The sequence below is a fragment of the Stenella coeruleoalba genome (genome assembly GCF_951394435.1).
Source record: "Stenella coeruleoalba genome assembly, chromosome: 4".
Classification (NCBI taxonomy): Eukaryota; Metazoa; Chordata; class Mammalia; order Artiodactyla; family Delphinidae; genus Stenella; species Stenella coeruleoalba.
The window spans coordinates 68,783,665-68,800,399 of record NC_137149.1 but is presented as its reverse complement, the minus strand read 5'-3'; the positions used below and the strand labels follow the sequence as shown (position 1 = coordinate 68,800,399).

The following is a 16,735-nucleotide window of genomic DNA, read 5'->3' as shown; positions in this document are numbered from 1 at the left end:
CCCCATTCAATGTGGTTATGTTAACCATTTTATGACAGTTTCATTTCCACGTTACTGGTTATATTCCACTTTGAATGGAATTCATCTATGTTTACTTTTAGCATTTGTATGATTTTATTTCTTTTACTTAATTCCCTGATGCATTTGAATTTTATTTCTGTGTATGGTGTAAAGTATGAATCTAATTTTTATCTTTTTCAAATGGCTTTTCTGTTGACTCAGCATGATTTATTAAAAAGTCAATCTTTGCTTCCATTATTTGAGATGTCAACTTTATCATATATTACATTTCCTTATGTACTTTTGTGATTTCTGTCCTTTCTATTCCATTCTTTCATTTGTTTTTCTATTTATGTGCCACCACACTATATTAACAGTAGAGATTCAACAGTATTTTGAGACTAAAACATTTAGTATTAATATCTTATAAAGCTGGCCCCACCTCATATTTTCATTTTGTTTTGTTTTTCCTTTTCAGTTTTCCTGGCTATTGCGTGTCATTTAAAAAAAATAGGAGCTTTATTATCAATAAGTTTAGATACATTTAAAAAAGAGCTGTTGGTATTTTTATTGGGATTGCATTAAATTTGTAAATTAACTTTGGGAAAACTAACATCTTTATAACATTGAATCATCTAATATGGGAACATGGGCTGTCTTTCTAAATCTTCATGTTAATTTTGTATCTCTCTGGAATGTTTTAAGATTTACTCATAGATTTTTCATATTTCTTAAATTGAATCCTAAGTATTTAATTTTTTTCTCCTGTAAATATTTCCTCAACTCTAATGTCCTCTACCTGATTTCTGGTTTTGCATATCAATGTCATTAATTTATGAATGTTCATTTTATATCTTACTACCTTCCTGCTGCCTTACAGATTTTTTTTGTTAGTTTAAGCATCATTTGTTTTCAAAATATGCTATCATACCATATACAAAAAAGTATTTATTTTATTTACCAACTCATATGCAACTAATCGAATTATCTTGTCTAAAAGCATTATGTTGTTTCATTGTCTAACATGTCTAATATAATAATGAATAGTAGTGGAGATAATGGGTAATTTTGCCTCGTTTTAGTTCTTATGGAAATGACTCTAGTGTTTCTTCATATGAATATTCACATTAAGAACTTATCCCTTGATTTGCTTGATTTAGTTTTAAAATCAGGAATTGGTACTGAAATTTTTCAAAGACTTTTTCAACATTTCCGGAAATAATTTTGAGTTTTATCCTCTTTAAATCTATTAGTATGGTGTATAGTATTAATTGAAACAATTTGCATTCTGGACTAAAGCTTTCTTGGTCATGATATATTATAAACTTAATGAGGTATTGGATTCTGCTTGGTAATATATTATTTAGTATTTTGTATTGGTATTTATAAGTGATATTCATCTTTTATTTTTGAGTACTGTCTTCATTTGTTTTAGCCATCCTTTTACATTTGTTTCATGAAAAGGTATTTTCCTTCATTCTCAAAGGTCTAGCACTTTATCTGGGTGTTAGCATCATCTGACTTTTGGAAGTTTGATAGAATTCCATTATAAATTCATCCAGGTCTTGTGCTTTTTGGAAATAGTTAATCACTTTGATCACTTTGTTTTCCTATGAAATTTGGTCTGTTTGTGCTTTCTACTCATTTTTGATAATCTGTATTTGCCTAGGAAAACTATCTTTTTTATTTAGGTTTTCAAGTTTATTTGCAAAGAAGTCTTCAAAGTAATTTCTTAGGATTAAAAAAAACCCTTTTTCTGTTTCAATGTTTAGTTCCCATTTGTTATTTCCTATTTTATATTTTGTATTATTACCCCCTTTTTTCTGATCAAGAAAATTAAGAGAAGTGGATTTTTTCAGAATTTCCATTATTAATGAATGAGCTCTACTGTTTTTCTATTAACTACCTTGTAATTTCTACTTTGTCTTTATTACAACCTTCATTATATTTTATTTTGTTTTGCTTTTTCTTTTGAGTTGGAAATTTAATTATTTATTTTCCCTCTTCAATTTTTGGTGTGTTACTATCTGTATTTCCCTTTTTCTCCTGTAGATTTTGCCTCATAAAGGTAAATGCATTGCTATTTGGTGTATAAATATTTTGTGTTATATCTTCATAATGACTCTCATGGCTTTAAACATTAAAAAGTTGTTGTTTTTATTGAGATGGTTAAATTGATGCCAATTACTTATCACAAGAAACAGAAATCTGTACTTCCATTTTACTCATCATATTTCACTATTATTATTTGACACTCTCTTTTCTTTCAATTAATGTCAACTCCCTGAAGGTAGAAAGCATCCTATCCCTCATTGCTAAAACAATGTCTGAAACATAAATTATGTTCACTTAATATTTACTGAGTGAACTTTTTTGAATAGAACCTAGAGTGTATAATCTTTTAATTTCATGTGTAAGTATTTTGACAGTTGTTCTACTTCATGAATTTAGCATTTTACCTAAATTATTTCAGATCGAGATTTGGACTTTCAAATGCTATATACATCTGTGACATCACATCGTTTAATAGATTAGATGAGACATGTCCTAAGTACCTTGATAATTATACCATGCATAGCAGCATTTGTATCTGTGCATCTCAGATTATACACAATGAATTAGTTAATTGTTCACATGATTTGTAGGCATTCCTTTCTGTCCAAAATTTGTGTTAACATCTTTCTTCTTCATAAATTATGAAAAAAAATTTAATCACTTTACTGAGGACTTATGAAATTAATAACAAATTAACATTAAAAGGCTTTGTAATTCTAGTAAAGCTTTAATTACTTTATGTTGAGTTTTCTTTTTTATTTCTTAACAACTTTTCAGGTAGAGTCTACAGCTTTTCAAACAATTTCAGTGATTTAAAGTTTGATCTAATCTAAAAAATTACTATCCCAATAGATTTAAAGCTATCCCTCTCCCAGGATAGATGATAGACATGTGCCACTAGACAGGGACTTGGGGTGAGAAGGGGAGGATCTGCTTTTTTATTCCATCTGTTTAATTGTTCTAAGTTTCTAGTGATGGGAACATGCAGGAGATATGAGGGGTTAACTGGGTGCAGTTTGAAACTTTTGTCTTCTTAGTTTTCATTTCTTTTTGGGTTAACACCAAATGGCCCCTGGTACACTTGGAGAGGCAAACATATAACTAGTGAGGGTAGGAGGGTAGGAATAGAATAGAAGTGCTTTATGTTGTTGTTCATAGGCGTTTTATACTGTTCAATTCCTTGACCTGGGGAATCTAGAGGCTTCTCTATATCTTCCACCTGCCTTAGTTCCTTTCATCAACAATCTAGTCTGGAGATATGTGCTGCTGTGGCCAAAAAACTGGTAAGATGCCTCTGGTCCAGTTATATTCCTTTGATGTGAATTGTACCCACAAGAAAATAAAATATCCTAGACATTCTAAAGAGTGGGTGTGCAGATACTCCATTGCTTCTCTTTCTTTAAATCTCCTCTCCAACTTTCTTTTCCCCTGATCAGGTGTAGGAGTGGAAGCAGGTTGATCAGTCTGCTGTCTAAAGAGACATTAAACTACAGAATAAGAGAGCAGTCTTTCATTCTCCTAAGAAGAAATTCCAAATAATTAAATTTACATATACTTAATATATATTATGTATATTAATAACAGTCATACATTTGTGAGTACTGAATACTTGAAATTGGTTATTGACTATTGAGTACTTGAAATGTGGCTAGTATGGCTAAATTTCAATTAAATTTAATTAATTTCTATTTAAATTTAAGTAGTAATATGTACTGTGCAGAGTAGCATTTTATCTGTTCATCTCAGAGTATACATAATAAATGACTTAAGTCTCTCCAAAAAGTGATGTTGGGAAAGCTGGACAGCTACATGTAAGTCAATGAAATTTGAACACTCCCTCATACCATATACAAAAATAAACTCAAAATGGCTTAAAGACCTAAATATAAGACATGACAACATAAAACTCTTAGAAAAGAACATAGGCAAAACATTCTCTGACATAAATTGTAGCAATATTTTCTTAGATCAGTGTCCCGAGGAAAAATAAATAAAAGCAAAAATAAACAAATGGAACGTAATTAAACTCAAAAGCTTTTGCACAGCAAAGGAAATCATCAACAAAATGAAAAGACAGCTTATGGGATGGGAGAAGGTATTTGCAAACGATGCGACCAACAAGGAGTTAATATCCAAAATATACAAACAGCACATACAACTCAAGATTGAAAAAATAAACAACCCAATCAAAAAATGGGCAGAAGACCTATATAGACATTTTTCCAAAGAAGACATACAGATGGCCAAGAGGCAGATGAAAAGATGCTCATATCACTAATTATTAGAGAAATGCAAATCAAAACCACAAAGAGGTATCACCTCACACTTGTCAGAATGGTTATCATCAAAAAGTCTACAAATAATAAATGCTGGAGAAGGTGTGGAGAAAAGGGATCTCTTGTACACTGTTGTTGGGAATGCAAATTGGTGCCTCCACTATGGAGAACAGTATGGAGGTTCCTTAAAAAAATAAAAATAGAGCTACCATATGATCCAGCAATCCCACTCCCTGGTACATACCCAGAAAAAAAAAAACCTAATTCAAAAAGATACATGTGCCCCAGTGTTCACAGCAGCACTATTTATAATAGCCAAGACATAGATACAACCCAAGTGCCCATCAACAGATCAGTTAAAGAAGATAAGATATATATATATATATATATATATACATATATGTATATATATATAAATATATATATAAAGGAATATTACTCAGCCATAAAAAGGAACAAAATATTGCCATTTGCAGCAACATGGATGGACCTAGAGAATATTATACTTAGTGAAGTATGTAAGACAGAGAAAGACAAATACTATGTGATATCACTTATATGTGGAATCTAAAAAATAATACAAAGACTCTATATACAAAACAGAAAAAGACTCACAGGCATAGAAAACAAACTTATGGTTATCAAAGGGGAGAGAGAGGGGAGGAGGGACAAATTAGGAGTATGGGATTAACAGATACAAAGTACTATACATAAAATGTATAAAATAGATAAGCAACAAGGATTTACTATATAGCACAGAAAATTGTAATCAATATCTTGTAATAATCTGTAATAGAATATAATCAGAAAAAAATAACTGAATCATTATGCTGAACACCTGAAACTAACACAATAGTATAAATCAAATATACTTCAATAAAAAATTTGAAAACAAACAAATATGAATAATTATTAAAGTGATCTTTGTAGGCATTCTTTTCTGTCCAAAATTTATGTTAGTATCTTTTCTAGCCATCTGTGTTAGTATCTACTAGCTAAGGTATTAGACAGCACAGTCTCAAGTATCTATTTATCCATATCTACCTTTTCTTCCATGTGTATCCAAGTGTCTGTTTGTCCATATGTGACCTAGGGAAGGAGATGGCAAATGTTAGTTGACATTCCTTGTTAGTAAGGGCTGGGAAGAAGCATCTGGACCCAAATATGACATCTTTGTGTTGAGAACCCCTGCTGTCTGTTCTAGGGCAATAAGACATATTAGTCATAGTTCTTTCAAAATCTGTATAACTGCAATATCCAGATCAGTGGGACTATTTCTTTTTTAATACCATTTAGGGGCAGTAAGAAAAGACCATTAATCTTATTTTCCAGGATTAGAGTTTTTGACTGACTTCAATTAATTTTAATATCCAAGGTGACCAAAAAGCTACATATTATGCTAAAGATATCTTGACTATTGGAATACAGCATGGTTAAAAATAAGTATGAAGAAAATATTTTAAAAATTCATTTTAGTTTATATCTTCTGATTGATAACCAATTACCCACCCAGAGTGAGCTCTCTTCAGTTTTGCCTTAACTACGTGGAAACTCGATGTTGAGCTCACTGTTTTTTTCTTTCTTTCTCTTTTCCTTCCTCTTTGTATTTTCTGGATTACTAAGTTGCCTGGAATGTCTATTTCTATATACTCACTTGCACTAGGAGTTTACTTATATTCTGGTGAGATACTTAAAGCAAAGTACTTAGAAGTCACAGCACAGAAAGAGGCCTTGCAAAAATAATTCAGTGTCCTCTTTACCTGTCTTCCCTCTATCTATCAAAAATGTAATTTGCTGTGGCAGTACATGCTTTTCTAAGTCATTGTTGTACTATCACAAAAAACAGATCTTTGATCTCTGTGTGTATTGATGAATTAAACATAGTGTGCCCACTTTCTAAACATCATTTAATAAGCTTGGAATAGCAATTTTCTTTTAGCTTCATTTTCCTACTTTTGAATTGAAGTATGGTGTTTTCCTTTTTAAATATCACTAAAATCCTGCAATTGGACAAACCTTCTACTGAGAAAATCATAAAGCCAAGAAAGTACTTACTCAATTACTAAGAATCCTGTATTTTAAGTGATTTCACCCAAAAGTATTGTTCATAGCATGAATCAATGAAAGCAGTAATAAGTCATTATTAAGGAACAATTACAGATTTCTGTTGTTTTCCTTTTTATATTTTGAAGCATATAAGCACTAGCTGTAGTTTCAAAATTAATCTGAAATATTTTAATTCACTTTCAGGTTTATTCTACGTCGTGTTTCGGGGATGAAGTTTAAAGGATTGGATCAAATGATAGCACCTCAAAGTTATAAAATGATACACATAACAACTCAAAAAATGCTCATAGTTTGCAAATATATGTTCATTGTGTAATTTATTGAATATCTTCTGTGAATAGCAATGTTCTACGCTGGAATTACTGATGTAATATATCTTTTGTCCCATCTCAGAAGAACTTGATGTATGCGCATCATGAAATAGTGTGGCTCAAGCCCTAATGCCAGAGTTAATATTTTTGTAACATACATATATTTGCCTTATAGTTAGCTAAGGAAATGTTGATATCAAGAAACCAGGACAGATCACTCATATCTACATCTTTCTCTACTGTAAAATGTGAAAAGTATGTCCTGTAAATAAAAATGTCCTCAAGAACATTACTCAGCCATAAAAAGAAACAAAATTGAGTTATTTGTAGTGAGGTGGATGAAACTAGAGTCCGTCATACAGAGTGAAGTAAGTCAGAAAGAGAAAAACAAATACCGTATGTTAACACATATATATGGAATCTAAAAAAAACAAAAACAAAAACAAATGGTTCTGGAGAACCTAGGGGCAGAATAGGAATAAAGACGCAGACGTAGAGAATGGACTTGAGGACACGGGGAGGGGGAAAGGTAAGCTGGGACGAAATGAGAGAGTGGCATGGACTTATATATACTACCAAATGTAAAATAGATAGCTAGTGGGAAGCAGCCACATAGCACAGGGAGATCAGCTCAGTGCTTTGTGGATAAGGAGGGTGGGAGGGAGACGCAAGAGGGATATATGTATATGTATAGCTGATTCACTTTGTTATAAAGCAGAAACTAAGACATCATTGTGAAGCAATTATACTCCAATAAAGATGTTAAAAAAAATCATTTAGTTCTTGTTATAAGCGGTGTTCAGCCCCAAGTATCATGCAATAGAGAGCAGGCACTCAGTTTTTGTTGATTTATCAGATGAACTGAAAAAGTCTAATCAGATAAGACTGGTACATTGCACTTAATTGCTTATAACTGTTAATAAATATACTAAATGAAACTAATAAACCTATTGTTATTAATTGACTTTCATAAAAACCACTCTGTAAATCTAGTTATATTTAGCTTAATTATATGATATTTATTGGTTACAATTCATAGCTAGTCAAACATAAATGGCAAATGATTAAAGCAACTCATCTCAGAAGTCATCAGCTTAGGTTAAGCTATATAAGTTAAGCTATATAACCTTCTATAAGTCATAGAACCTACTTTTATTTAAGAAATCTAATTGTTGGCTACTAGATCGAATTACATTGTCATGTATCATGTAAATCTATAAACCTATAGTTTTGCACACTAAAACTATTTCTAACAAATCCCATTTATTTTTCTAGCTAAGAAAATATGTATGTCATGTAATAAAATATTTGCTTGAGGTAAAACAAACTAAATAAATACTGTATGTTTTTCTAAGTGTAGGGCTTTTTATAATTTCAAAGATTAAAAATAAATATGGTTTTAAAATAATACAGGCACTGTTTTCCAAAATGCCTCAAGTTTTCCATGGAAGCTTACCAGCCTGGAAGCTCTGACAGACTAAAAGTTACTAAGATAGGGAGACTTGAGACAGGATAGGGACTCAGACAGGCAGATTCAGCTATGTACTAGAGGAGGGGGTTCATCCTGTGAGGTCTAATATAGTGCCTGCATTGTAAGAGTGGTAAGTACTGGGCCAGAAAGGGAAATCACATAAACTTATCCAGAAAGGATAACTGAGTATACAGTACTGGAAACATGCTTACTTTAGCATAGAAACTTTTAGGGTACAAGGTGGTTTTTCTGCTTTATTTTATTTGCATTATCTCTATGTAAATCTCCATGAGATCTATGACAGATTTTCTTCTCACAATGTCTTTTTCCCTTCCTGTCTTCTTTATGAAACCTTTATATGCATTCCTCAACAAGTATTTGCTGAATCAGTAAATGAACCCTTTATGCTTTATATGGCAGGGGGGGTAGGGAGTAAAAAGAAACTATGTGAAAATGTTTTTCATAGTGAACAAAAAAATCTCATGAGTATAAGTTATCATCATTATGGTAAATCTCATTATAGCAAGCCAAAAATACCTGTCAAAGGTTCAAAGCCCAAATCACAATCAAATATGCACTATTGCAGATAGTAGTTAATCATATCATTCGATTAACTTTAAAAGGCTGACCTGTGCTGCACATTTTGATAGAATATAAGAATACAGCATATACCATTTAAACACTAACTTGGAAAACACAAATGGTTATGTACAAAACACAACAGATGAAGTCCACAGGGATGGCTGTACAATATATTCTAAGAATTAGATGAAAATACACCTTTCACTGGAACCAGTTATAAACAACCCAAAGGAATTTTGTTAACAAGAGAGGAAGGAGGTGGGAACACATTTAATGAAGCTCCTCACGAGAATCAGACCTGGATGTAGACGCTTCAGATCTATCACCTCCTTTAATCATCATAACTATGCTTCAAGCTCTAGCGTGTGCCGAACTAGCTTATACTGGCTCACAATAACCACTCATTATATATCGTCCCGACTCTGTATTCAGTGACTTCACACTGGTGTCTTTAAATCATTCATTGTGGGAGTATTTACAACATTGAAATCAGCAAAAGGTACAAATCGGGGCTTGTTTTCTCCCAGTCCAAGAGCAAATTTGTTAACATTTGCTAGCACATCATGATATGCACTAAGTAGGATAACATAACAATGTTTAGGCTCTAAAATCCATCTAATCCTAAATTTCTATGACTATTGCAGAGCAAATTACCTAGCATTTTTAACTGAATAAACTTCCTTAGTTTTAATGGATGATTTAGACAGTTTTAGGCTGTACACTGGGAGGTTTTTAGTCAAAAATGGTAATTTTTAGTTACATAATTTATTTGTGAAATGAAAAGGTTGTTGTGTTTATATAATGGGCCATGCTTCCTCATTTAATAATGAGAATGTTTTATTCTTGAAAGCGTAAAATAGTAATAGTTATTAAGATTTATTTAAATAAGATTTATTTAAGACAACCTATGATTATATCTTTGACCATTCTTTTTCTTTTTTTTTTAACATCTTTATTGGAGTATAATTGCTTTACAATGGTGTGTTAGTTTCTGCTTTATAACAAAATGAATCAGCCATATGTATACATATATCCCCATATCTCCTCCCTCTTGTGTCTCCCTCCTAGCCTCCCTATCCCACCCCTCTAGGTGGTCACAAAGCACTGAGCTGATCTCCCTGTGCTATGCAGCTGCTTCCCACTAGCTATCTATTTTACATTTGGTAGTATATATAAGTCCATGCCCTCTCTCACTTCGTCCCAGCTTACCCTTCCCCCTCCCTGTGTCCTCAACTCCATTCTCTATGTCTTTATTCCTGTCCTGCCCCTAGGTTCTCCAGAACCATTTGTTTTTGTTTTTGTTTTTTTAGATTCCACTTATATGTGTTAGCATATGGTATTTGTTTTCCTGTTTCTGACTTACTTCACTCTGTATGACAGACTCTAAGTCCATCCACCTCACTATGAATAACTCAATTTCATTTCTTTTTATGGCTGAGTATATGCCACATCTTCTTTATCCATTCATCTGTTGATGGACACTTAGGTTGCTTCCATGTCCTGGCTACTGTAAATAGAGCTGCAGTGAACATTGTGGTACATGACTCTTTCTGAATTATGGTTTTCTCAGGGTATATGCCCAGTAGTGGGATTGCTGGGTCGTATGGTAGTTCTGTTTTCAGTTGACCATTCTTTATATTGGTATTTTGCAGTGAGGCCCACAGTAATTGAAACTGATGTTTACGTAAACAGCATTGGACCAGTTGATCCCATAAATATGGTGAGTAATGAATATTAAAAATAGTTATCTGGCATAGAGTTCTGGAGTATATATATACCACAATAATAGAAAGAATATGTGAATAATTTCTGATAACTAATTCTGAATGAGTTCAGGGCAACAGATGCAATTAGTGATTCGTTGGTTGTGCATAGGCTGACTCCAAGGTATAGAGATGATTTTGCAGATGGTAGAGTCATTTTTTGAGATAGGGAATATAGCCATATGTGCCCTCAGATGCTGAAGGCACATTCAGGAGGAACCGTCCAGTAATGATTTGGATTTTAATTTCCAGGAAGAAGTTATGACTGGCAATAGATGTAAATTGGGGAGGGAAGAGGGACAAGCAGCATAAAATATAGCTTAAAGCCACAATAAATGATCCAAGAAAGATGCAGATTAAGAGGAACACAGATCTGAGAATCAGATGGTATTTATAATGAGATCAATGCATGTAAAATACAGGTGGAAGAAAGAGAAATGCAGAAAAGGGACATACTCAGAAAAGTCAGAGGGTAGGAGAAGAACCAGGGAGAAGATGATATTGTATAATCTGAGGAAGAAAAGAGAATGGAAAAGAAGGAACTAATAATCAGTTGTCAACATACATGAGAATCCAGTGATAAATGGAATAAATTGGGCCCACTGGTGTTGGTTATATGGTACTGGTTATCTCTGTTAGGTGAAATTCAGTGGAAAAGTGAAAGAAAGAAAAGAATAACAGCTGAATCGTACGTCTCTCCTCCATCCTCAAAATTGGTTTCCTATCCAACTTCTTGTCACAGAGCTAGAAATATGGGTTCTGCAGTGATAGACATGCAATCATGTGTGGATTTCAAGGTGATGGTGAGTAAGTGGGAATGCAGGTTAATTTTATGAACTACTATTTTGAGAAACTTGACTTAGAAGAGAATGAAGTAAGAGTTTGGTGGTAGAGAAGGAAGAGAGTAAAAGAGAAATATGAGCAAGAGAGAATATGAGAAAATGTCAAGGAAAGGTCATTTAGGATGGAAAATGGAAAAGTTTGTAACTATGCTTATACACAGAATAAATAGTTTTCATTACCATTTGAAAGACATAATTAATAACTCCAATATAACCCACAGACATTATTTAAAATAGGTTGAAAATGTGCTGTTCCAAACCCTAATGATCCCATTTCTGTGAGTCAAACTACTTGGTCCCATTCAATGAGCTCAATCATGTTTTATGTTCATCTCCTCTGATTTGGTCACCTGTGTTACTCTCTCAGGCTGCCGTAACAAAGTGCCAGAGACTGCTGGCTGAAACAACAGACATTTCAGACATTTATATCTCCAGTCCTTAAGGACAGAAGTCCAAATCAAGGTGTCAGCAACTTTGCTTTCTTCTCAGGCCTTTCTCCTTGGTTTGCAGATGGCCACCTTCTCACTGTGTCATTACATGGGCTTTCTTCAGTGCATGTGTTTCCCTGGTGCTCTTTGTGTATCCAAATTTTCTCTTCTATAAAGACAGCAGTCAGATTGGATTTGGGTCCACCCTAAAGACCTCATTTTAACTTAATCATCTATTTAAAGGCCCTATCTTCAAATACAGTCACATTCTGAGGTACTGGAAGTTAGGGCTTCAACATATGAATTTTGGGAGGACAGCATTTAGTCCATAACACCATGCAAAGATAATTCTCTAACCCTTTGATGATTTTTCTCCCTAACTTCATTTATTCATTATCACAATAAATTGTCTCTTTATTACTGATCTTAACCACTTTATGCCTGAATAACCATCATTATATACTTGTCTGTGTCTGCTTATTCTTATAGTATTACAGCCGTGCTCAGTTTTTCTCTTACTCAATATGATGTTCACATGATTGTCATTAACTTTCACAGCTGCCTATATTGAGTACCGTACTGACAGCATTTTGGTCACACCATAATGGACATCTGTGTTGCCTTAGTGCAAATAAATACGAACTGGCTTGGGATAAGTTGAATTTGAGAGTCTGAAAATAGGAGCCAACTGTCAGGAGAAAGGGCTGGAGCAACTATTTTCCAGGGATTAGCTAAACCTCCGAGGAATTGGAAAAGCAGTGTTAAAGTAAAGAGAGAAGGAAAAAGAAACAAATATCAGACCTTGAGGAACATATATTGGGTTGGCCAAAATGTTCGTTCGTTTTTTCCTGTAAGATGGCTCTGGTAGCTCTTAGTTGTCTTTAATTTGAAACAATTTTGTTAGATTGTATTGTGGCAGCTATCATATCAGCATGCATTTAAAAAAAAACTTACCAAATTGATGAATTTTTGTGTAGCCATTTTAATACTGAAGGTGGAAGAAAAAAAGCAACATTTTTGGCATATTATGCTTTATTATTTCAAGAAAGGTAAAAATGCAACTGAAATGCAAGAAAAGATTTGTGCAGTGTATGGAAAAGGTGCTGTGACTGAACAAACCTGTCAAAAGTGGTTTGTGAAGTTTCGTGCTGGAGATTTCTCTCTGGACAATGCCCTACGGTAAGATAGACCAGTTGAAGTTGATAGGGATCAAATCAAGACATTCACTGAGAACAATCAACATTATACCACGTGAGAGATAGCCGACATACTCAAAATATCCAAATCAAGCATTGAAAATCATTTGCACCAGCCTGGTTATGTTAATCACTTTGATGTTTGGGTTCCACATAAGTTAAGTGAAAAAAACCTTCCTGACCATATTTCTGCATGTGATTCTCTACAGAAACGTAATGAAAACATTCCGTTTTTAAAACAAATTGTTGCGGGCGATGAAAAGTGGATACTGTACAATAATGTGGAACAGAAGAGATGGTGGGGCAAGTGAAATGAACCACCACCAATCACACCAAAGGCCAGTCTTCATCCAAAGAAGGTGATGTTGTGTACATGGTGGGATTGGAATGGAGTCCTCTGTTATGAGCTCCTTCTGGAAAACCAAACAATTAATTCCAACAAGTACTGCTCCCAATTAGATCAACTAAAAGCAGCACTTGACGAAAAGCATCCAGAATTAGTCAACAGAAAATGCATAATCTTCCATCTGGATAACACAAGACCACATGTTTCTTTGATGACCAGGCAAAAACTGTTACAGCTTGGCTGGGAAGTTCTGATTCTTCTGCCATATTCACCAGAGACTGCACCTTCAGATTTGCATTTATTTCGGTCTTTACAAAATTCTGGAAAAAAATTTCAATTCCCTGGAAGACTGTAAAAGGCACCTGGAACAGTTCTTTGCTCAAAAAGATTAAAAGTTTTGGGAAAATGGAATTATAAAGTTGCCTGAAAAATGGCAGAAGGTAGTGGAACAAAAGGGCGAATACATTGTTCAATAAAGTTCTTGGTGAAAATGAAAAATGTGCCTTTTATTTTGACTTAAAAAACCAAAGGCACTTTTTGGCCAACCCAATATATTTAAGGACCTGAAAGATGAAATTGAGGTAGTAAATTAAACAGCATAGTTGGCAAGAAAATGAAGATAAAGCAAGGGAAGAGAAAGTTTCAAAGAGTGTTTTAGTATTACTTCTACCCCAAACAAATTTGTATACAACCTCTTGGTTTTTGTAAAGATAAAACATTCTATATACCTGTGTGTATTGATTTAACATTATGCAAATATAAGATTTCATAAAGTAATGCCTTACTAAAATGTTAATTTTCTCTTTAAAAAAATCATAAAATATTCAGCCTCTAATTAACCAATACTTAGATAAGCCCATTTGGGCATGTGGAAGTCTAAATTTTCCTGCATTGCATATGTTTTATTTGGGGCTTTTGTTTTCAATTTGAATGAATTCATTAAAGAAAAATGTGGTCATTAAAGAAGAAGTAGAATTCAAGACTGAATTAGTATTCCAGAAATATTTTGACAAGAATGGCTATCAAAAGGCTTCTATGATAATCTTCCTATATAAAAGTTTCATGGTATTAAATATTTAGTTTTCCCAGTGGGGCAAATTAGACACTTGTAACCTTGGACAGTGATAGTTTTTTAAAAAAGCTAATTAAGTGAAATTACTATTAAAATTGGTGATACTAAAGCAGTATAAGAAAAAAAAACTGTGGAATATTTGATAGTGTTTATTAAAAGAGAAGCATTGTCATACTAGGGATTAAGGAACAGTTTACATAGCAGACTATTTTAACTAAACAATACAGGAAAATTAGAATTCAGTTATTATAAAATGAACAAAATTGCTTTGACTGTGAGTGTAATAAAGCAAGCAGACCTGAGTGTAATTAAGCAAGCAACTGTTTTTTCCCTCTTTACACATACAACTTAAGTTACTGATAAGGAACAAAATTAATACATAGGTTTAATGTTTTTATTTTTTCAAATGAGGCAAAATTTTGTTTGGTGCAAAATGGTTGTTTCATTTTAAGCTTGGCTACATAAAATAGTATCTGTAGATTACTGATAAGACCTAAAGCAATATCATTCTACAATAGGATATGTCTTTCTTTTCTTTTCTTTTTAAATCCAGGGTTAGATTAATGGCTTCAATCCTGGTGCCACTGTCAAAAAATAGATATTTAATAATTGCATGTTGAAAGAATGAATAAATCAATAAATAGATCATTCCTATAATTTCTATTTTGAGAATTTAAGTGCAAAGTGAATAACAGATGCACTAATGAAGATTGAAAAATTAACTTGGAAAGAGGCTGTTCAACTATGCATCTCTATTTAAAACTATCTAATTGTAAACAGAACAGAAATATACAATCAAAACTGAAGGCAAAAAATGTTAATAGAGGTTATTAGACTGGAATTAAAGTATTTAACCTCTTAATTTTTCAGGTTTTGAGAAGATTATGTATTTTCACTCTTTCAAGTAAATGTGTCAGGATAATTAAACAATTGCACTTATCCTCTGGTAGCAAATACAACGTTCAAGCGTTATAGCGATTCTCTGAATCAAGTCAAAATCAATGAAAGCTCCAGGGAATCCAAGATGATATTATAGGTATATAACACAAGGGGAGTAAGTACAAAACAGTTATAATTGAAAATTCCAGGTATAATTTGGACATGGGTTTATTCATAGGAACTGGTACACCATTATATAGTCCAATATTTAAGAGATTATCAATATACGCATTTTGAAAGTGTCAGACCAGAGAGATTAAACAGCTATAAAAAACTGTTCAAGAACAAGATCCCATTTCATGTCTGTAGAACTTAAGTTTATATCATCCTAACTGCCAGGGTCAGAGGTCACATGGTCTTAGAATATGCTTCCGAAGCTGAATAGATTCTTCCAGCGTGAAATTGCGATTGGTTTTGGTAATGGAGACAGGGATGAAGAGTGAAAACACAAGTTATGAGGAAGGCAACTTATAAAGGAGCCAGGGCACAAGCTGGGCTAGACTCCAAAGTAACTACCTGCTGGAGATGACAATGCTGGGGAGAGCAGTACACAAATAGGATTAAATTAATTTATCAAAAGACAAGTTGTTTTCTTTCTGTCCAGTATAGAAATATTTAACAGTAATGCCCCTTTTCAGACTCCTTTTACAAGAAAAGGAAAATCCAACCGCTCCTTATAAAAGAAAAAATATTCTTTAAAAGCGTAGATGGAACTATGAAAGTTATAAACATTAATCATTATTGTATGGAAATACAGTACAGGATATAAGAGATTTTCCCAGAAACCAAATTTTGTTCTATCATTCAAATAGAATGGCCAAGCATCAAATGTGTGTATAGGGGGTGAGGTATAGTTAAATAATCTATTTGAGAATGGTGAGAACTGAAGTTTAATATTTTTTATTTTCCCTTATTTTATCAGACTTGTTTTTGACAATAAACTCCCTAGACATATAACTTGGGTTTAAACATTCTAGATATATTGAGAAAGCTGGTGCTCAGAGAGAATTTTTTTCTCCATGAATTTCTTGCAAGGAGCACATTTCTTCAGCATGGTTCATACAATAGGTGCTAATGTTCATAGGTTCATCTTTCCATCTCTCTTTTTCTCTGTCTCTGCCTTTCTCTCTCTCTCTCTCTTCCCTCTCATTCCTCTCCTTCCTTTTCTCTCTTTTTTGTTCCTACTGCTTCCAGATTTAAGGAAATAAAGCCTCAAGCATAGCTTCTACATATCAAATTAACCGTGTTTTTTCCTCTTACTATATTAACAGGAAACGGTCACTCCTTGCCAGCTATATTATTTTTAGGAATTATGAAACAGCAAACACATTAAGTTTATTTGTTTGGTTTGTACAATATTTTAAAGTTTGTTGCCATAGTTTTAATT

At 33.1% G+C, this 16,735-nt stretch overlaps 1 protein-coding gene across 2 annotated transcripts in view; it reads left to right on the top strand.

The window, feature by feature from the left end:
• Positions 1-16,735, top strand: part of GABRG1 (gamma-aminobutyric acid type A receptor subunit gamma1) — a gene marked incomplete at both ends in the record, with an annotated part of 63,125 nt that overhangs the window by 20,375 nt on the left and 26,015 nt on the right. For both annotated transcript variants that reach the window (XM_079920328.1, XM_079920329.1), the window contains one exon: positions 10,415-10,482. In XM_079920328.1, coding sequence (XP_079776454.1) covers positions 10,415-10,482 — 68 coding nt within the window. The remainder of the gene's footprint in view (positions 1-10,414; positions 10,483-16,735) is intronic.